At 32.0% G+C, this 22,705-nt stretch overlaps 1 protein-coding gene and 1 long non-coding RNA gene across 2 annotated transcripts; one reads left to right on the top strand and one right to left on the bottom strand.

The window, feature by feature from the left end:
• Positions 1 to 1,155: 1,155 nt before the first annotated feature.
• Positions 1,156 to 2,117, bottom strand: LOC140956214 (uncharacterized). Its single transcript, XR_012171346.1, has 2 exons — positions 1,870 to 2,117; positions 1,156 to 1,521 (listed from the first exon to the last, which is right to left on the bottom strand). It is a non-coding gene; the product is annotated as an uncharacterized lncRNA (long non-coding RNA).
• Positions 2,118 to 2,703: 586 nt separating this feature from the next.
• Positions 2,704 to 13,537, top strand: LOC118030227 (probable RNA-dependent RNA polymerase 5). Its single transcript, XM_035034251.2, has 18 exons — positions 2,704 to 3,175; positions 3,325 to 3,487; positions 3,573 to 3,708; positions 3,904 to 3,978; positions 4,435 to 4,633; positions 5,333 to 5,528; positions 5,628 to 5,715; positions 5,861 to 6,004; positions 7,083 to 7,154; positions 8,253 to 8,359; positions 8,683 to 8,831; positions 9,216 to 9,438; positions 9,646 to 9,871; positions 10,973 to 11,118; positions 11,656 to 11,821; positions 12,609 to 12,753; positions 12,912 to 13,072; positions 13,187 to 13,537. The coding sequence occupies exons 1-18, from the start codon at positions 2,830 to 2,832 to the stop codon at positions 13,421 to 13,423; spliced, it is 2,979 nt and encodes a 992-aa protein (XP_034890142.1). The 5' UTR covers positions 2,704 to 2,829; the 3' UTR covers positions 13,424 to 13,537.
• The last annotated feature ends 9,168 nt before the right edge of the window (positions 13,538 to 22,705 follow it).

Raw genomic sequence — 22,705 nt, 5'->3', positions numbered from 1 at the left:
TAACTAAAAATATATTTTTTTTAATTGATTTTTTAAACTGCAATCATAAAAATTATCTCAAATAAAAAAGGTTAATTTGAAATCAATTCCCAGCATATGTAAACAAGTATCAAATTAATCCTAAAGTCTGAAATCATACACATTTAGTCAAAACTTCACATTACTAGGATCTCTCTCTCTCTCTCTCTCTCTCTCTATATATATATATATATATATATATGAAAAATTTTAGTTCAATTTTAGCTATCAAGAGATATTTTTTTTTCCCTTTTATTTGGTAAATTAGAGATATGATGAGCAAGGTCTTTTTTATTTTGACCAAGTAAAATGTCCAACTTGGTTTGGTATCAAGTGAATTTTTTTTAAAACCATATCCTTTTTTTTTTAATAGAATTTCTTGAATGTGTATTGAAATACAAAGATGCTTTGATGATATTTTGTTCTTTTATTAATAAAAGTCTATCATAAAATATTACTCTTATTTTTGTTTTCAATTTATGTTTATACAATGGTACGTAGAATTAAGAAAGGTTCATTTTTTAGAATAAGAAACTTGATTGGTTAGGCCTTAAACATACTTCTTGTGTTCCAACTGATATCTTCATAAGAAATTTCTTCTTTTAATATTTTTTTTTGAGTTTTAATCATAAAAGACCAACAACACATTTTTATCGGCTTGAATTTCCAACATTGTTCTGTTACACACCACTACACAATCCTTTAAACAATGTAAAATAGTCTCATCTGTTACACAAGAAATTTGGTGATATCCTATGATCAAACCTTAGTATGTTGTAACCCTCTTGACTCTTTATTACTACTAGATGAATTTTTATATTATTTTTATTATCTCAATTAATTTTATAAATTTTAAAATTAATAATTATATAAATTTCTGATTGCTGTGAAATATCTAAAACCAATGTTTTTCCCTAGTAACATGGCAATCAAGGACAAGGTTGTTAAAATCGCAATTTTAACACGGCACGAAAAGCCGTCCACAAACTCGGATCGTAAAAACGAATCGTAAAATCATAAAATCATAAGGAATTTTAAAATACATTAAAAAAAATTCATACTTCAAATAAAAAAAATAATACTGCATTCAGAAACTAATACTGAATTCATAAACATTTTAGATACTAAACATCCAGCTATCAAAAAAGAATTACCATAATACTGAATTCAAAAACTAATTAAAATCAGTAAACAAACTGGTAGAATCATTTTACCATAACTAAAAAAGAATTACCATAATACCATAATTAAAATCATTTTAGATACTCTGTTTTCAAAATCAGAACCCAGTTATATTCTTCTTCAATTCGGGAAGACATGAAAATGCTTATTGACAGATTCCCAGCTACACATACATTTAGTCTATTGATCATCAATGATAGAGAGCAGAGGTTTAGGGTTGTTTATAGAATCGCCACAATCAACGAACTGGTAGTTCACAATGAGGTGCCCTTTTGCGTATCCATCTCCGTCTGTGTTTATAGAATCGCCACAATCAACGAACTGGTAGTTCACAAAATCGGTAATAAATGAGTGGCAGTTTTTATCAAAACAAATGCACAGACTCAAACCATTCACAGACCCATTCATAAACAATAAGCAAACTCATTCATTCACAGATGACAGACCCATTCATAAACAATTAGCAAACCCTGCAAACCCATTCACAGAATTGTTTCGGTGAGCAACCCATCACAGATGACAGACCCAGCGATTTAGCACAGACCCATCAATTCAAACAAATTCAAACAGTTGTGTAAAGACTAGGATTTAGCACAGACCCAACTGACCATTTACAGATAATGAATTTTTGCAGGAGGGAGGTGAAACAAGATAAACAGTGTAACTTACCTTGTGAAGACCGGAGAGAAGCCATTGACCGTTGTTGCTGTGTGGACGCTGATTCTCACAGTGGCTGGTGGCTGGTGCAAAGAACGCCGTCGATGATGGAATAATAAAAAAGCTGAGGGGAGAGGGATGTTCGACGGTGGTTGATTGTTGGCAACTTGGCTGAGAGCAAGAGATTAAAAGAGTAAAAGACTGAGACTGAGTCACTTTTTCAATTTAGGGATTTTGAATCTTTGATGTTCTGAGAAGTGAGAACGTGAAGAGAAGAGAGAAGACTGATTCGGTGAATTACGTTAATTGCATTTGATATGTTAAGCTAGTAGGAAGGCGACACCTGGCAGCAACACTGAATGTTTATTCCCTGCGGGTATAATCGTTCAATCGGTGGTGAAATCGCGATTTTACGCGATTTCACCTGATTTTAACGAGTTTACCTGATTTTGACTCGATTTTACTCATTTTCGAGTTTTATGTACGATTTAGTATGTAAAGCCTATATTAACTCGTAAAAACGTATGATTTTACGAGTTGAATCGCGATTTTAACAACCTTGATCAAGGAATAATCACACCACATATAACATACAGAGTTCCTTAAAGGTATTATCATTAATTAGAAAAATCTTTGGCAATAGTCGATTCTCGTTCTCGTATTCAATTCAGACATTGTTTATCCAATAGATCCACCTTCTCTCGCGGACATATCCCACAAGGACATCCTGGCTCGGTTGTTATCTTGTTGCCCACAAACTTTAAAAAATAACTAAAATACCAGAATTCCAAAAACAACCTTCTATTTCTAACTCAGAATCTAAAAATACGCAGTCCCGCTTCCTACCATAAAAGACAAAAATCTAAGATGCTCACTTACCGAGTATAAAATCCAGCAACCCTCACTCAAAATTTCAAATAGCATTTTGCACTGCCACTGCCCTTCTTCAGTTGATCAGTAGAGAACAATCCAATGGCAGAGAAAAATAATGATAAAAATGTGCCATTGCCTTGTGCAGTGGAGGAACTGATAGCCAAAATCTGTACGCAGCAGGATCGAAGGCCGCTAGAAACCAATACGAGGTCGACTCTGGCTTCGTTAGGGGAAGAAGTTGCTTTAAATATTCTTCGGAAAATTTCTGGTCTAGAGATTAAACAAAGTTTTGACGGTTTGGTTCTGTGCTTGGCCAAACAGTTGTCTCCTAATATCAATGCTTCTTCTTCTCCCCCCAACATACACTCCTCCCTCTCCTCGTCTCCTCAACAACCCCAGAATCGGAGCCCCATTACAGACACCCGTTTACTGATGAATTCTCAAAGTAATGTACTTTTTTTTTTTTCATTTCGAAATGGTAATCATCACTGTTTAGAAAGCTTTGCTGTCTGTGAAGGTCAAAGATGCAATTCAGGTTCTGGGTTGACGTTTTTTTTTTTTTTTGTTTTTCCTTCGGTGGGGGCCATAATATAGGTGATTCTGGTTTTCAATCTCCAATTCCATTGAAGCTTGAAGATTCATCAATCATGGATTCACAGAGACAGAGAGGAAGTGAGTCTACAACCAGTCAACATTTGGTGGCCTTGGGAGAGCTTGAGTTTAGAAAAGCCTTTCTTATCTTAAATTACCTTGGAGGGTAAGCTTTGCTTTGCTTTGTGGTTTCTTGTGTTTTGCTAGCTGCTTGGTTGATAAGGCTTAATTTATTCTCAAAATATCTGCAGAAAGAATTTGGAAGAGGTGGTATCCGCTGATCAAATTAGGGGGTATAAGGATTTGCCAATGAGAGAATTTGAGTCAAAAATTTGGGACGCTTTTGGATGTAGGAGAGATTATAAAAAGGAAGAAGATCGTGTCAAGGTAAATATGTCATAAAACTATCTGGGTTTTATGCTCTTTAATTTGTTTAATTTTGAAATTTGAATGATTTACGTGCTGGAGTCGCGGGTATGTAGTGAATGTGTACGTGTAAATTGCTTATCTAGAATTGTAACTGATTATAATCCACTGTTATTATTATTATTATTATTATTATTATTTGTTGATATACTGCAGTATCTTGATTGGGATTCTGGGAAAGCACACATCTATCATTGTCATGTTGATCCGGATGGAAGATATAGGTTCAAGGTTTGAATTTCTCCTTAATCACATGCTTATGTATACATGATAAAGAGAACCATCAATTGTTTTACCCTCCCGAAAAAAAAGAAAAAAAAAAAAGAAAAAAGAAAAAAAGAAAAAAAAAACAAAAAACTGCTGGTGATTCATGATCAAATCTTTCCTATTCTGGAAATTTTGAATTTGGATGCTTTTTTTTCCATTCAACTTTATGCTTGTATTATCATGGTTAATTTGTGTTATCAATTCTATGAAATTCGCTCGTAGTTAGACCTATATCAATTCTTTTATTCCAGATGTTGATAACATGAAATGCTCCTTTCCAAGGGTTCGAAAACAATTATGTTATTTATTGTGATATCCTACTGTTGCTTATTGATTACCGAGAGAAACTATTGATGTGTTTTACTGAAAGAAGACACAATTTTTGGGTTAGCATTGTCATATTCATTAAAATTATTTCAGGGACCTTACCTCTCCAAGCTGAGAAATGTCCTGCAAAGGACCTTGGGAGATGACAATATCTTGATGGTAAAGTTTGAGGAGGTGAAAGATGAGAGATATTATTTTGCCAAGTACAGTTCTCTGGATGATTATTTTGCCAAGTACAACAAGGTTCTTAGAGAAGGGATTCATGTTGGTTTGCGTTGTTACCGCTTTTTTGGTTAGTCTATAGATTGCTTCTTGTTTGATGAATATTGACTTTTGGATGACCCTTTTTGAGACACTGTGCATTCTATATTAATAACATACATTATACACTTTATGCATAAGTTTAAGATAACTATCGTAGGATATTTGTTCCTTGTGTGGGAGAATTAACTTTGTACAAAGCATTTAAATAGATAATTGTCAAAATCACTATAAACGAACTTTTACTTTCCTATGTTGTTATATTCTAAGTCCTTTCGGTGTAACGAGATACTAGTGCAAGTCAAATATTTTTCCTTTCTTGTTTCTGTCCTTCATTGATAAGGCATTAGCTCATCATCTCAGTATGATCTGTACCATGCATTTCAAGAACTGTTTGTCATTGGGCCTCTGTAATAGATAGCTAATGGAGTCTTATACAAACTCATCTTTAAGAAAAAAAATTGTTTTCGATCCATGCTCTCAGATCCATTGCAAAATTGGTTAGTTTCACTTGTTTTGTAATGAAATTAAGTATTACGACCATTTGTATCATAGTTTCACTTCTAAAAGTAGATATTTGGGCAAAAACTGTCGCTTATATGTGTCACGGTACTGTGGCAGGTGATATTGTGTCGTACATGGTCTTCTGAACATCTTTTGTTAGTTTTTGAATCCTTCTAGGATAATCATTTCGTTTAACTGACATTGGTTGTTGACCATTGTTGACCAGTGTTTAAAGATGGAGGCAAAGAAGAAAAAAAGAAAGACCCAACCACTTCTCCTGTCAAGTGTTTTTTTGTCCGTATGGAGTCTGTTGCATCGATTGATAATCAAGATCATATTTTGTGTGGGAAAACAGTCCGTCAAGCTAGATCTGTTTTTATGCATGTGAACAATTTGCCTAGTTTGTCCAACTATATGGCTAGGTTGGTGACACTACTGATCTCCCCTCTCCCATATTTGAGAACCATATTTAAACATGCTCTGTTAGCAATTTGAGATTAACATTCTTTGAAGAGACTCAGGTTTTCGCTGATTTTGTCAAAGACCATGAATCTGGAAGTTGATTTATCCTTTGTAGATATCAAGACAATAGCTGATGAACCATGCCGGGTGCGATTTATATGTTGATTTGTTTTTTTTTTTTTTTTTTTTCAAAACATGGCTTGTTATTTGCTAGGTATGTGTGGACATACACAGATTATTGCCTGCTTGTCTATTCAATTTGCTGTTCGTTTTTATGTTTCTGTTGTTGCAGGATAAAGATGGTAATGTTGTTTACGGTACAGACGGGAAACCTCTTATACATACAGATGGAACTGGGTTTATATCGTATGATTTGGCTTTGAAATGCCCAAAGAATCAAGTCAAAGGAACTTGCCTCCAAGCTTCCAATATTGAGGTTTGTGGTTAAGAGCTTGATTTCATTGTGCAATATGTTAAGTAAATTCTATTTAAAGAAGGACAAGTATCATTTTCTCTAAATTAATATGAACATAGATGTTTGATGATCATACTTTAGCTTTTATAATTTAATGTTTTGTTTTGTGTATGGTAACCACCCACTTTAAGTTTGACAAATGATCCATTGATAATCAAAATTCTAACTCTAGGAAAAGAAATAGAAAGAAAATGGTTGAGTCAAAATAAATGAATATCTTCTCTTTATGTTTTCCACAAACTATTTTTCATTGAAGCTTGTTTCCAGTCATTGAAAATTTCCTTTTCCTGACCCTTTTGTTGCATGCACGCACTGGTATCCATGGCATTGTCAAAGAATAGTTCTTCCAACACAAGGTTAACCAGTGGAACTTTCACATTATTATGAGTAATCGCTAAATAATTGAGAATAAAAACTATCTCATTGCTTCTACCATGTAGGAGCTCACTAGAGGGGGGTTGGTTAAATAATTTAGATGTTAACATGTTTGTTCACTATTTTCCTTTTATGATGTGTATGCTCAATCTCATTCCTCAGATTTATAGCATTATGTTTACTTATGATTTATCCCATCTATTTTTTTTTCCCTTTCCCAAGAACTGATACTGATTCTTTTGTGAGTATATAATTTATAGAGGCAATGTTTTACCTCTTTGCTGCTTTCTTCCATCCATATGTTGATGTTTTTTGTTTTTGGATAAACAGAACTTCTCATGTTTTGGCTCATTTGTTTTTTTCCCTTCACTGCTAGAGATTACGTGTTCATAATTTCGTGTGTGTTTGTATTTGAGGTTGAGGTTGAGGTTTGAGTGTGGGACCCATTAAAACACAAGAAAAAGCAAGAAAAAATAGCTTTTTGTGGTTGAGGTTTGTGTACAAATGGGTTGTACCAACCACAACCTCAACACAAAAGCAAAAAACACCCTCTTCGAGGGGATCCAGTATGTGCATCTCAGTCATTGCTAGTTTCTCTGGTTTTAAAATTCTATTGTTTATTTGAGGACTTGGAATCAATTATCTTTTCATTTCTTTTTTCAAGCCTTTGCTGATCCAGTTTCGTCTCTTCAATAATGGTAGAGCTGTCAAGGGAACTTTCCTTGTGAATAAGAAGGTATAGTTTTGGAATTTTGTATTCCATTGAAATAATAATGAGTTGATTTTTTGGATTGATATCCTCTCGTGTTCTTTTGCATCATGTTTTGTCATGTTCGTGAGATCTAAACTATTAAATTCAAAATGAATGGGCATTATTTTAATGCATGTTAAAATGATTATTATTTTTTTTGCTTCACCAAATCTAGATCATTAAATTCAAAATTAATGGTGACATTTGGAACATGATTGGTTATATTCCATTGGGAACACAAGAGGATCCAAACATTACTTTTTTGTCTATATTTAAGGTTCATTGAAGCCAGTGTGGTACAATGATGATTTTAAAATTTTAGAGAATTTTCACATGTTGATACAGTTGATGTACTATCTCAAGGTTTCTAAAACTTTGAAGATTATTGGATCTTTAGTTTGATGCATAGGAGTGATTGTAATTTCTCTTGTTTCGGAGAAGTAAGGGCTTTTGATGTAAGATTATTAGGGGTGGAGAGGGAATTGAACCAAACAATCTATATGCAGGTGAACTGAAGCTGTGACCAGAAGTTTCTAAAAGAAAGTACATCATATGAAATCACATACTATCTATTTATCTACTTTGGGACAATAAATTTTTGGTTGAATAACTAGCAATTATGGTTCCATCGCTGTCAGAATGGAACAATTTCCTTTGAGGCTGGAGGGGTTGTGAACATGATGATTGCAAAGTTGAATATTATGCAATTTATATTCACACTCCCCTTTTGAATGCTTTGATCTACTTCAATTTTCTGCCACAAAACTTTCCTTTCTCACCACTATTGCCTCCATTTCTGATCTAAATTGCATACAACTCTATCTGCATCAGCAATGTAGTTTGGGTTGATATGACCTTTGAATTGAAATTGGTGGACCTTTAGGCCAGATTTTTCTGTTATGACATGACATATGAATAAATCATTCACATTACTTCAAGAAGAAAGTTTTGAAATCCAATAACTGGTGGTTATTGATGGTCCCAGCCAGAGTTTGTGGATAACCTGGTTCCTATCTAGCTAATTTCTTTCTTGATTTGTTTGTGTTTCTGATATCTGATTATTATTTCCATGTTTTTTTGTAGCTTACTCATCATACTCTGCACGTAAGGCGTTCTATGATTAAGGTTGAGACGGATCCAAAACTATCAAATACTTTTTCAAAAAATTCGTTGGAGATAGTTGGAACCAGGTAGTTATGATTTTTGTTCTTTATTTCCTGCTTGTATGTATGTTTTGGTTTCTAACTGAACAACAGAAGTACCATAATAATACAAATTTTTTTTATTGTAAGTTACAAAACTTGATATTCTGTTCTGTAGTTGGACATGAGTTTTTGCAGTTATGTTTGAAAGAAGCTGCCAGCAAGTTGGACTGGCTTGGAAGCATTGTGATGTATCTTGATAAATAAACTTACTGATATAGAGAACCCAATGCTCTGCTTTTTCTGCCAGTAACTATGATTTATCCAATGAAAGAAAAATGCGGTGACATTTCTTACTTTCCATCTTGCAGCTTTCGACCAAAGAAAACGTTCCTTTCAAAGAATTTAATTGCACTTCTTAGCTATGGTGGTGTTCCAGAAGAGTTTTTTATGGGAATATTGAATAATGCTCTGGAAGATGCCCATGGCATTCTCTCAAACAAAAATGCAGCTCTACGAGGTAGTTTCCTTGATAAGAAGTGTTTGTTTTAGGTTTTCCTTCTGATTCTGGTTTCTTCTTTGAAGATTAAACTGGTCAGCAATGCCATTGATTATACATCAACTTCTTCTGTTTTGCTATTTCTTTGTGGTTCCTTGCCTGACCATTTCAGAAAGGATTTTTATGCTTTATTATCTTTATTTTATTTTCATGGATTTTACTCTTTTACGACTTATTTTAATCTTCCCAGGAGGTGGTCTATAATGATTATTCTGGTGTTCCTCTGTTGAGTTGGTTATTCATTGATTTATTTATCTATATTTGTGTGTTAATTTATTTTTTATTCTCAATGTTTCCAACTCCTATTAAGTTACTGTAACAAAAGTTTTTCTTTGCACTGATCAGTTGCACTTAATTATGGGGATATGGATGATAACATTGTTGCAACAATGATTGGCTGTGGGATTCCGCTAGAAGAACCGTTTTTGCAACATCGGTTGTCAATACTGATGAAGGAAGAAAAGAAGAGTCTGAGAGGAGGAAAAATACCTGTGCCTGAATCATATTATTTGATGGGGACAGCTGATCCAACTGGACTCTTGGAGAGCAATGAAGTTTGCATAATACTGTACGTTTCTTTACTATTAATGTGACAAATATATACATACACATTAGCATTTAACTAGCCGGATTTGAAAGTCACAAGATTTGTTCTATGCCTGGCTATTATGTATGTGCACAGTTTACCCCTACACACACCCCCATAGTTGCAATTTTGGATTGAAGTTATCAATGTAATTATGAGATGCTTTCTTTCTTGATGGAAAACATGCAGAGATTGTGGACAGGTTTCAGGGGAGGTATTGGTCTATCGGAATCCAGGCTTACATTTTGGAGATATTCATATTTTAAAGGCTACATATGTAAGGGAGTTGGAAGATTTTGTTGGAAATGCGAAGTATGGTATATTTTTCCCATGCAAAGGACCACGGTCTTTGGCAGATGAGATGTCAGGTGGTGATTTTGATGGTGACATGTTTTTTGTGTCAAGAAATCCTCAGGTCAGTGTTATTTTCTCGGTCTCTAGATGAAACTAAGCATATTGGAAGAATATCCCTTTTACTTATTTATTTTATTCCATTTAGGAGGGAAACAAAAAAAAAAAATTGCTTTGTGTGTGTTTGGGAGATGTTTTTAGGAGTCAGGTTCTCCAGCCATTCTCTTATTTCCATTTATTTGTGCAAGTTTAGTTATTCCTTTATTCTGGAACATCTTGTTACCCCATTCGGGTAATCATCTCATTCAGGTAGTGCTTTCAAAAACCAAGTTGGTAGTTTATTCTCTTCATCTCTTTCAAGTGACGTCAAGCCTTTAGGACCTATTCAGTAGCAGAAACTGAAGCTATTAATAGGATCTCTTTTTCAAGTTACCAAATTTGGAAAACTCATCTAAGATGCTTTCTCAGTTTCAATTGTTTCACAGATGAAGAACAAGGATGTGATATGCTAGGATTGTTTTGCTGTTTGGTCTTTTCATATCTGATTAATGTTGATTTTTTATTATATAAATATAATAAAATCTCTCTCTTTTTTTTAATGAGTTAATGAGTAGAAGAATTTTTGAGAATATTATTCAAGTAAAAATTTAAAATGACATGCAAATAGAAAAAAAAATTCAGAGCATTGTTTCTTGACTATTCTCTCAATTTTCTATTGAAACAACTATGACATAGACAGCTTTTTTAAATGAAAATTTTGTTTCCACATCATTTTAACTTCTTACTAGCGTCTCTGAGGAATATTTATAGCTAGTGTCTGTTAAAGTGACAGACCTTCACTGCTTTTATAGTGATAAGCTACCGGCACCTGGCAAATAAAACCTCTAGAAACTGTTGCTTTTGTTAATTCTACCGTGTTTACTGATGATGGAACCTTTTTTCATAAATTTTCCTTTCACTCCTTATGGTGCATCTCTTTGAGACTCCTTCATGTGTATGTCATTTCATGTGCTTGAATTTTATCTCATACCAGTGATCAACTGCGAACTGTTTGTATGTCTTTGAAAGTTAGTCTTGTGTAAATAAATTCTTAAGTTCTGTTCCTAATTGAGTGGAATATGTATAGTTTCCAAAATTAATCATTTGCACTCTGTTATCTCTTCAGCTTCTGGAAAACTTTAAACAAACGGAACCTTGGAGACCTTCTACTTCAACCCCTAATGTGCCTAACAGAAAACCAAGTGAATTCTCTGATGAGGAGTTGGAGGTTGAGCTTTTCAAACTATTTTTGAGGACCAGGTTTCAGCCAAGGTAAACACTTGATTTCATAATATGATGATCTTCTGCAACCAGCCAGCCACAATGCTTCATTTTTGTCCGTCACATGTCTCTCTCGTTTTTAGTGTTGATTAGAAAAAAACAAATTTTTTTTGAATTAGGATGCTACACTTGTGCCCGCTAATCTCAATATATGAATTTATTTATTGATAGAATATCACATTAGTGATGTAATGTTGAATTGTACCTTATTTCTTGAGTTATATGGGTTGTTTACCCCTTTGAACAGGTCCAAGTCTCAAACATTTTTTGCTCCGGGGTTTGAAAATTTGTTTTCATACATGTATGAAAGATGAAAATCTACTATGCTAGCTTAGGTTAGAGTACCCGTTCCTAAGCCTGGATAAAAGAGTAGGGTTGGGGTAGGTTTACAGCCAGCGTAAAACTGTCATTTCTATGGTATGGATCCTTTTGATCTAAACTTGTATGAAATATAAAGGCATGTAATCTATTCTAGTTATGTAGCTTCATCACTAAGTTCAATGCTTCTAAGCTTTTGGCTGCTTTCAGTTTCACTGTGGGGGTGGCAGCGGATAGCTGGCTGGCAATGATGGATCGGCTTCTAACATTGGGAAATGATTGCACAGAAGAGATAGCTTGTGTGAAAGCAAATATCAATCGGTTGATTGATATATACTATGATGCTCTAGATGCTCCAAAGAAAGGTGGAAGAAAGGTTAGTTTTCCAACCTTCCTGGCTGTCAAAATGTACACTAACTAAAGTTTTCTTATTTCTTCTAAACTGGATGAAATGAATTATGGGTTAAATTTACTTTAAGATGATCACTTGTCCCAATATTGTTGTGAACATGGCAAAGAAGATCGAATTCCCTGATGCCTTATCTGCAAGCATTTTGAACTTCTAAGTTTCTGCTTCTTGATATAATATGAAGATCAGCTTTACCAATTTCATGTGCTTTAAAATACTGTTTAGTTCCAATTGCATATTCATTCTCTGGAATCTGCACATGGCATTTAGGGTTGTGGCATTAAAGATGGTTGATGAGTTTTTGAAGACTGTTGTTTTTTCATCTGACACTTGAGCTCTACAAATATTGGACCAAACATTGATATTTGGTTAAATTAAGTATACTTGTGGTGGTTAATACAGTGGAAACATTTTAGCACATTTGATTATTTCTTTTCCTTTGATGTAAATCAGAAAAATTACTATAAATTTTTTTCGGTGGTTGAGGAATAAAAAGCACTGAATATATGCAGAATGGCTGTTCTTCTAATGAGCAAATAAAATGAAGATTACCAAATACTCAGCCATTTGAAGGGATTTGATGTGTAGAAGTCACAAAGTTTATGTTCTTGGTGATTATGTGTATGTATAAAGATATTCTAATTTGCATTATTCTTGAGGAATCAAGCTTGGGGTGGTTTCTTTGATGATATTCAATTTGAAGTAATTTATTAATATTTTGAAATCAACAAGACTTTTTCCTCCTTTTAAACAGATTGAAGTTCCAGAAGCTTTGAAGGCAGAGCTGTTCCCTCATTTTATGGAAAAAAACAAAAACATAACTTATCGATCTACTTCCATATTGGGAAGAATTTACGATAAAGTGAAAGCATATGAAGACATGGATCTGTCATCAAATGGTGAGGGTTTTATGAATCTAAAGATTGAAGCTCTGAACCTCATGTGGTGGTTAAGTTTCTCAGGACATGAAAATTATTTGAAGATTTTTTTATTTTTTTTAGCATTTACAAATATTACCATTAAATTGAGTTTTATTGATGCCTTTTCAATCTGTTAGATGTTTGGGAACACCCTTGCTTTGACGGTGAAGTTCACGAGCCGTACCTTGTGAAGTGGAAGCGACTCTATGATCAATACAGGTCGGACATGTGCAATGCTCTCCAGCCTGGTAAAGAGAAGAACGACGAGGCTAATGAAGTCATAAAAAAATACAAGGAGGTCAGCATATTATTTTCTTATATGCTTTATTAATCCTTTCCTATTGAAACAGTGTGGGTGCTGCTATGCTACCTCTTGCTTCCAACTCCGCTGACTTGTCATCATCTCGTACAGATCTTGTATGAAGCTGCGGAATTTAACCTGAGCAAACGAAGAGATGAGGAAATCTTTAAGGAGGCCAGGGCTCTGTATCATGTTACTTACAGTCATGCCAAGAGGCAAGGAGCTGTTGGAAAATGCGGTTTTGCGTGGAGAGTCGCTGGTTTAGCTCTTTGCACGCTCTACGTTTTGAAGAATCAAGATGAAAGACCTATGATATGCTCGCCATCTGCTCTCAAAGGGATTTTGTAGTTAAGACTAGAGATGTTGTAATAAGATTTGATAGGTGTATTGTACGTCAGGAATGCGGTATGTTACAGCCTAACACGTGCTTAATCATTTATCTTATCACTAAGTTATGTGAAATTTTGTCTCGGGTTTCATCACCACCATTTTCATGAGTTAATCAGGATCATCATCCTCCCCCTCCCCCCCAAAACTAGTAAAATATATATATACACACAATAAAGAAAATAAATTTATTATTATTTTCTTTTGAAAATACCAAGATCCATCTCAAGGTTGTTTATGATTTATATAAATATTATCTAAAGATTATATGTTTTTTATTTTATCAAATAATTGATTCCATAATCATAATAACTTCATAATTTTCTTTGTAAAATAATGTTTTATCCCAATAACTTTATCTTTACTCTAGATTCATTAATTAAATATTTGATGAATATTAAAGATAAATAAGTTTTTATTAAAAATTAAATATTTCTACATGAACAAAATCAAAACCATATATAACCAACCAATTGGCTGAATGGCATATATAGTAACAATCTATTATTTACATTAAAATCAATCACTCATGTATCAAATATTATATCGCTCTACTTGACAATAATTTCTTTACTAGGATAATGACTTAATAAGACGATCTATAAGATTATTTTTAGTGGGTACTCGCTTCATCTTTACATCTTTTATTTTTATGATTCTCTTATTAAATGGAATTGTCAAAGTATATTTTGAATAGTTGAAGAGAACCTGGTTCCTTTGCTTCATTATTGTCATAGTATAGAGCTATTGTATTACTAATGCTAGGAACCATACCTAATTTAATGGTGAAATTCTTGATCCAAACAACCTCTTTTGTCTCTTCAAACGTATAGGTGCACTTAACTTTAGTTGTAGAATCTACTTTGATTTTTTATTTGGAACTCTTCCAACTTACAAAACCATTATTTAGAGTAAAATATAATCTAACTAGATATTTTATTTTTAATATCTAATTGAAAACTAACTTTCAAATAACTATGAACTACTAGTTCATCTCCTTCATAAACTACTAAAACATTCTTAATTTTTCTCGAGTACTGAAGAATATTTTTAATTATCTTTTAGTAACCTTCACCTAGATTAGATCAGTATTTACTCGTTATGCTCAAAGTATAAAATACATTTGGTTTTGTACATGCATTGTATATATTATAGATTCTATATTAGAAGTATATAAAATCATTTCTATCTTATCTCTCTCAATTTATGTTTTAGGATACATATCTTTGAAGAGACGTATCTTATGCAAAAAAAATAAGTATTCTCTTTTAGATCCTTCCATGCTAAATTGTTTTAGCATCTTGTCTATATACATGAATTTGAAAAATCTAAGCAACATTTTTTATCTATCTCTATATATCTTTATTCTCACTATATATGTTGCTTCTCTCATATATTTCATGAAGAAATTCTAGAACAACCAAATCTTTACTAACTTGATTAAAATAATGTTGTTTTCTATTAATAATATATCATCTACATATAAACACAATACTCATTCATATTTTTCATGATACTAAACTATTTGATTATCTCATAAAAATAAATATTCTAACTTCTTAAAGCTTGTTTAAAGTTATAAATAGATTTTTATAGCTTACATCCTTTGTTGGTAAATTTTTTAAATTCAAAATTTTTAGGTTGTCTCATTCAGGAATTGCTTCTTTTTTTGGCCTTTTTCTTGCGGTTACTCGCTTATAATGATCAAATTTGAAGGCTTTCCTTAATTCAGGTTACGTCCATCATCCCATCCATGGATTGCTTTGGTACACTACATACACTGTTGGTTAAGATAGGTCCATGAACTTAAATTAGTGATAAGGTTGCTCTATAGAGTGTAGTATATTTTTATGTAGTATGCTTTAGGAATATAATGAACCACCTTGTAGCCTTATATGTCCTTCGGCCTTTTGTGCATGTGCATTTTTTATTTTATTATATTTAACTGGTAGCAACAAAAATAAATTATTAATTACTGTGTTAACTTATTTGAAAAAACCCTCAGCATTTCACTCTGAAATGTTAAGGCAGTTCACTCAGGTTTTGTAGGTTAATCTAGGTTGACTTGAATTGTTTTTTTTTTTTTTTTTAATTTTATCCTTTAATATTAGGTTGATTGAGAATTGAGTTTAATAATTTTTTTTAAATTTATTTTCTATAAAGTTATCAGAGTCTCATGATCTAGATAGCAGTTTTGGAATGTTTATTTGAGTTGATCTGAATTGATCTAATATATTGTAATTTCAATAATTTTTGAAAAATATTATCTTGATTTTTTTTGTCAAACTATATTTTTATTGGTCATTCAAGATGTCTTTGGACCTTCCAAGTCGACCAGGCCACATCGAATTAATCTCCATATAGTTTAATTTTTTTTTTCTATGCTAAAAAATATATTAACAACACTTGGATATATTTTACATCTAAAAGAAAATTTTAATTTAACCTACAGCGTAATGCTAACAATAATATAGTTATGTACTAATAGAATTACAAATTACCGTTGTAAAATTGAGACATATCTTCAACTTGACAACATTTGTTGATCCCTAGTCGATAATTACTAATTAAGTAATGGAACAGTTCTCTCTCTCCAAGTGCTTTGAGCGGAGGGATTTGCTTGTATACATTTGTTCCAACTTTAATTTCTTTTAGGGGGTAATACTTGTTAGCGAGACCGGCCTTCACTATGTAAGGATTGTTTCACTTGGGAACCCCAATTCCATATAGAAAAAAATCATGTTAGATGTTGTCTATTTAGGTGTCGTGGATGTTTTACGAGGTTTAAGGTCTTGTTGCACGTGCATAATTTCTATGAGCCAACGCATATGATTATTTTGTATCTCAATGTCCTCAATGATTACCTAATTTACGGGGACACATAAAGGTCACATTAATTTGTCAGGCCAGGCTTCTAGGCAATGCAAGAAATGGTTTGGGTTGTTCAAAGTATGGTCGGAGGTTTGTTTTCAACGTAGATGGTGGGTTTGCAAGGAAGGAATGTAGTGTTTTTATGAAGGCGTATTGTTTTGTGGTTACCTTGAATGATATTGTGGATGGAGAGAGGGTGTTTCTACAACTTAAAAACGATGTTTATCTTCCAAGAAAACTGTTGTCACAAACATTCAAAACTTTATTACCACATATATCTTCAGGCCCGTGGCTATTTTGGTAAGACTTTTGTTTATTTGTTGGTCTTTTTCGTTTGTAGGATGCCTGTTCTCCTTATTATAGTATCTTTATTCTAATTATTTATCGAGTTTATGTGTGAAAATAATGCTTGTTCACAACAAAAAGAAAGAAAAAAAAAGAAGATGAAATCAATCGAGTTTACTGGAATTGGTCACTTGAAACGAATTTTGATCGACCAAAAAGTTTGAAGAAGCAGACGATTAGGAGTCATTATCAATCAAGGAAAAAATAATCCACCAAGAAGAGTTTGAATGTACAAAGAACCATAAAACTTAATTATATTTAGAACGGGAGTCCTCAATAGATTAACTAATTAAAGCTTGGGTGGACACAAGATCTACATCACAAGATTAGCTAGGATTTACGTGGTATTAATAGAGGAAAAGTTCATTTTGTATTATGCTTCAATAAAATCTCATTATCTTATATTAATATTTGTATAATATTAGAGTTATATATTTAGATAAGATTCAAACTCTATATTAATATGTAAATGGGAATACAAGAATCAACCACATACTTGCAATTTCAATATAATTTATCTTTCAAAAGAAAAATATTTTTCTAAAAATCAAGCTAATTTTTTTTTTTTACTTAAAAATATTTTAATTGATTTATTTTTTTAATAGCAAAAAAACATAAAAAAATAAAAAAATAATTTTTAAAAAATCACTTTCCAAACAAACAAGGTGACTTATTATTTTCTTATTTTGGAAGGTAATATTTAGTTTCATGACAGAAAACAGGATGGTTACGCTCAGCATCTCCGGTGGAAGTTTTTTCAACCGTAAATATTTTTCTGGGAGACGGAGTTTTCAGCACAAAATAAAAAAGAGCACGAAATTTTTTTTTACTAGATTTGTTATGATCAGCGATGCAAAATTCTGTTGATAATTTAATGTTTTGTAGTAGTGAACAGCAGCAGCAACGGTACTTAAAATGAAACCCCAACGGATTGTAATGTAAATAAATAATTCATAAATAGGCACTAAAATACATTCCATACTTACCATCAAAGTAAGGAAGCATGGCTATAGATTAGGCTAGCAGAACATATATAAATCATCTCAAAACTGCAAGTCTTATAAGCCAAGACAAGACCAAATTAAAATTTTCTTATTGCCCAGTAGCTAGCCGGCCGGAGATGCCACAGCGGCAAAGAGGACAAGAGTGGCGGTGGGAGAGCAAGGCGGAGATGCAAGCTTCATGGTAGACATGCCCACACGGGACTTTTTTACCGCCTATACCTGACTGGAAACCCTCCATGCAAACTGCGCAAACAGCATCACCTGTAGTGAGTGCCGTGGGCATATCAGCTACAATGGTAGAGTTTGAATACGTGATTTGTTGGCCTAAATTGTCAGGCAGGGCTAGAGCCTCATCGAGATCAAAGCTCGTATCGATTAGACAGCTCGAAAAAGGGTTGGATGCCATGATATGAGAGAAATATTGCAAGAGTTTTTGCTCTACAGATAGGGTTTTGTAGTGAGATTTATATATAGCTCTGAGGTGACCCTCTCTAGGGGAAGGAAAACTTGTACAGAGACAGTCATGGAGGCTACAATTATGTTCTCTTTTATGACGGCAGATAAACTTTCTGAATTCAGAAACTCAATATGTGATCATAATGCACATGGCAACTTCTTGTCTAGGACCCATTTAAGAGGAGAGTATTTAATTGTAGCCCACATACGTGTTCTCTAGTGAAAGATAAATTTAATGTAGCCTAGCTAGCACATGAAAAGATTTAATTTTGATGATGATGATGAATATATAATATATAATATTGTAATGGTAAAGATAAGGACAACGGCACTCTAAATTAATATTATCTTAAATTCTCTTATATATCAATCAATATTTAAAGCTAAGTTTTTATTTTAAAAACGTATATCTCATTTTAGTTTGATGGGTTTAACTAGAGAAACATTACGTTTAGAATTTCTTTAAATAATAAAAAGAAAGAACATTTTTTTTGTTTTTTTCTAAGAAATATTTGGAGTTAAATGTTAAATCTAGATATCGCACGTGTTTAGTGGATATAATTACTGGTACGTAGGTAGAGTATTCAAAAAGTATATTGTCAATCCATACACAAATGTTTTGGAAGAGAAATTAAGCCACGGTAACGCGAACCCACGCACAACCATCAAATTACTTTTTATCCCTAGTTTTTGTGATTGTTCAATTAGGTCCAAACCAACAGAAACACGGATTTCTCTTCATTGGCACACATAAAAAAACACTTTCATGGTGATTTTGTATGAAATTTAAATATTTTGGGACCAACTTGTATTCTTAATATTATTTTTAGGGTTCTTTCGCATTTGTTATACGTGAAATAGAATTATTTTATTTAAATCGTTAGTTCAGGGATTGTTTCATATTAAACATGTAAGGTAAGGACAAAATGAGGAGATTATTAGTTCTAATCCAATGGCTCAAATTTAATTTGTTCTCTGTTTATTTGACAAAATCGTGTCGCTGTATCATGGTATAATAATTTGGAGTTAAATTCTGTGAGCATAAAAGTTTGGAGAGATTAGAAAAAAAAAAAAAAAAAAAGTTTACGGAGTTTTGAGACACTCAATTAGCACAGGTTTGGGACTGTGTTGCATGGTTCAATAAATTATGAAAATTATGTTTTTGGCGTGGTGTAACATGTATAATTTGCATTGTGATTCTAAATGAAATTTTATGAAAAGTTTTTATGGTGTTTATTAAATAACTAATTTTATATTATTACTTATTTTTTGGATTCATTTTAAATTAAAAAATAGATATAACTAGGATATTTAAATTTTAGTTGAAGGTATTTTTATTGTTTTTTGTGGGTCATGAGTTTTTATATTTGTGTCTATCTCTTTCTTGAAAAAGAATCCTAACAATAATTAATAGGATATCACTAGTTACTCTTTGAACATCACAAAATTTTTCAAGTTTTAGTATCAATTAAACTCTGATTCATGTTTATTATTTTGAATTTATATGATCAAAAAATTAGTTTATCTCTGTCTATTTTTTAAAAAAAATTATAATTTATATCTAGATAAAAATGATTTTTAAATTTATTATTGCACACAATATCACTCCAATGAACCGAATTACATATTAATCCATTATTTCACATTTGATTTTCTTCTCTCCCTCTACATGATTTCTTTACTCTCTCTCTTTAGTAATTAGTTGGTATATAATAATAATAATTTTATAAATAATTTGAAATTTTTTATTAATTTTTTCAGAGAGAATATAAAGTGTTATACAACTTATAAATTAAAAGATGTAAATTATTAATTTTTTTTTAAAATAGAAGCAAAGTGAAAAAACTATATATATTCAATAAGCAAACGTCCAAAATATGTCCTGATTATTAAAGGATAACTACCTTATTATAATCTTCATATGTGTATTCAATTCATAACAATAACAGCATCAATCTCAGAGAAACACACACACATGAATATAATAACAGCTGAAGTTTAGCCATGATCATAATAGCTTAATTGATCAGTCACTTGATTTATTTTCTAAAAATTATCAGTTTAAATTTTATGAATTTTAATATTATTAAAAATTTACATGGTTATTAATTTTAAATTTCATGAAATTAATTAAAATATATACAAACTCAACTAAACATCTTTATTAATTGAAAAACAAATTAGCTGAAGTTCTGAAATAGAAAAGGAGCTCAACATCACGCTGCATGCTGCATCATGCTTGATATAGGCTATTTGCAGGATGCATCTGCACACCCGCACAGGTGAGGATGACGGGAAGCCCAGCATTGTGCATGCTGCATGCATCCACCAAATTATTCATGTCAAGTCCATGCCGCCTTTGTTTTTTATATGAATCTATGTCTGTATATGTATACACACACATTTGCTCGTTGTTTTAAATAATAAGCTAAAAGTTGCAGGGAATTTCTTGTTCATCCACATCTAATATAATGTGAATTACAATAATAATTCATAGTGCATTACTTTTTTTTATTCACTTTTTAATTTTTTTTTTCACTTTCTCTTTTTTTCTTTGTCACTTTTTTTTAAATTTTTTTTTCCACCTTTTCTTATATTTTTTCTCCTTTTTTTGTTTTATCAAAATTATCTTTTTTAATTTTACTTTTTTAATATTGAGCTGATTAAAATTTTGGTTTTGTAATTTTTTCATTTAAAATACTATGGATTACTATGATGTTTTTCCACATGGTTTTTCTATCTTTTTATTTTCTAAAATTATATTTATCGATTTTTTTTTAATATTGAGCTGATTGAGAATTTAGTTTTATAATTTTTTTTCTTTAAAACATTATTGATTGCTACAATGTTTCTCCACATGATTTTTTTTTTTGTTTTTTTATGATTTTCTCTAAAATTATCTTTTTCAATTTTATTTTTTAATATTGAGCTGGTTAAGAATTACAGTTAAAATATGTGAGGGAATCATTGTAGCTTTCCCACATAGTTTTTTTTTTTTGTTTTTTCATAAAATTATTTTTTTCAATTTTATTTTTTTAATATTAAGCTGGTTAAGAATTACAATTACAAGTAAATACAAGTAAGGCTAAATCATGTGGGGAAAACACTGTAACTTTCCTCACAAAACACTATGGATTGATACAGTTTTTCCTTACATGGTTTTTTCCAGTTTCTTTTGTGTTTTCTTTTTTTGTAATATTTTTTTCCAAAATTATTTTTGTCGATGTTATTTTTTTAATACTGAGCTAGTTATAATTTAACTTTGTAATAAAGCTTAATCATATAGGGAAAGCACTATAGCTTTCAACACAAACATTGTGGATTGCTCACTACTAGAAATTCACTTAATACCAACGGCCTTACCGGCAAAATACTTTTATCGGTATTTTGAGGTCACAATTACTGACAAAATTTTTTTCGTCCGTCTTTTCACCGATATATACTGACGGACACATTCAGTCAGTATTTACTGACAGAATGACATATGAAATATTCAGAATAATAAAAAGGTGGTTTGCTAACGTGAAGGTTTTTGCGGGTGATTTTATTGACAGAATCATCGAGGAATTCAAAACGGCAACTTCGTACGATGACGTGACCAATTCATTGTTTGAAATGCTAAAGGAATCACCAAGGGATTCAAACCAGAATCTCCGTACAATTACATGCCCTGTTTACCATCATAATGGTTGATGGACTCACAGACAGAATAATTTCGTCAGTGAGTCCGTCGGTAAGAGTTAATAGATGCCCACTCTGCCAACCCTCTCCTTCTCTATTTCTTCTTCTTCTTCCCCATCCCAACTCTCCCCTACTGCAAACAACAAGCCCTTTACCTAAAAAAAAAAATCTCCCTCTTCTCAGCACAACAAGTCATATTTCTTGAAGTTTTGTGGTCACAACATCTGTGTTCTGATTTACCGATGGATTTTATCAGCTTTTGTAAGTAATTCTATCTTTTTAAATTTTAACATTTAAATGTCAATTTTATTGTTTTTTTAGTATATGTATTTTGTTAGTATATATACATGTTTTATTGTTATTTCTCAAACAAACTTGTAATAAATGAATGTATAATTTTATACTTGTTATGGTTTGTTTTAGATTTTGTAAAATTATATTTGTTTGTAAATTGTTGAAACTTTATTGAATTATTGAATTACATGTGTTGTTTTGAAATAATTAATAGCTTGTTTAACGAGCCCGTTTTAATTTTTATCAATGGTATTGCAGAGTTGCAATTTTTATAAATTTATATGTATTAATTTGTATGGACGTTGATAATTGATAATGAATATTTATTTGTATAAAAGTCATAGAACGACTGAGCACCGGGAGAGAAAGAAAAGGGCCACGAACGACAGGAACAAAAACAGAGATCACGAAACGCATAAAAAAATAAGAGTGGGAATCAGAAAAAGGCCTCAGCAACAGAGGAGGAACTGAAAAAAACAAAGGAGGAGCAGAAAATAAAAACCCAGAAAAGAAAGGAAAAAAAATAGTACATAGAACAAAAAACTGGAGAGGAACGAAACAGACGCAAGGAAAAAAAACTCAGAAGACAGAG

This window comes from Populus alba, chromosome 12 (assembly GCF_005239225.2).
Source record: "Populus alba chromosome 12, ASM523922v2, whole genome shotgun sequence".
Lineage (NCBI taxonomy): Eukaryota > Viridiplantae > Streptophyta > Magnoliopsida > Malpighiales > Salicaceae > Populus > Populus alba.
The sequence above is the reverse complement of the archived record's forward strand: the minus strand, read 5'-3'. Positions and strand labels throughout refer to the sequence as shown.

What these genes read in the sequence shown, in the direction of transcription:
- LOC118030227 (XM_035034251.2), top strand. Translation starts at nt 2,830, where the DNA reads ATGGCAGAGAAAAATAATGATAAAAATGTGCCATTGCCTTGTGCAGTG. An exon ending in TTGTCCAACTATATGGCTAG is followed by an intron (nt 5,529 to 5,627) that starts GTTGGTGACACT and finishes GAAGAGACTCAG; the next exon opens with GTTTTCGCTGATTTTGTCAA. An exon ending in AATGAAGTTTGCATAATACT is followed by an intron (nt 9,439 to 9,645) that starts GTACGTTTCTTT and finishes GAAAACATGCAG; the next exon opens with AGATTGTGGACAGGTTTCAG.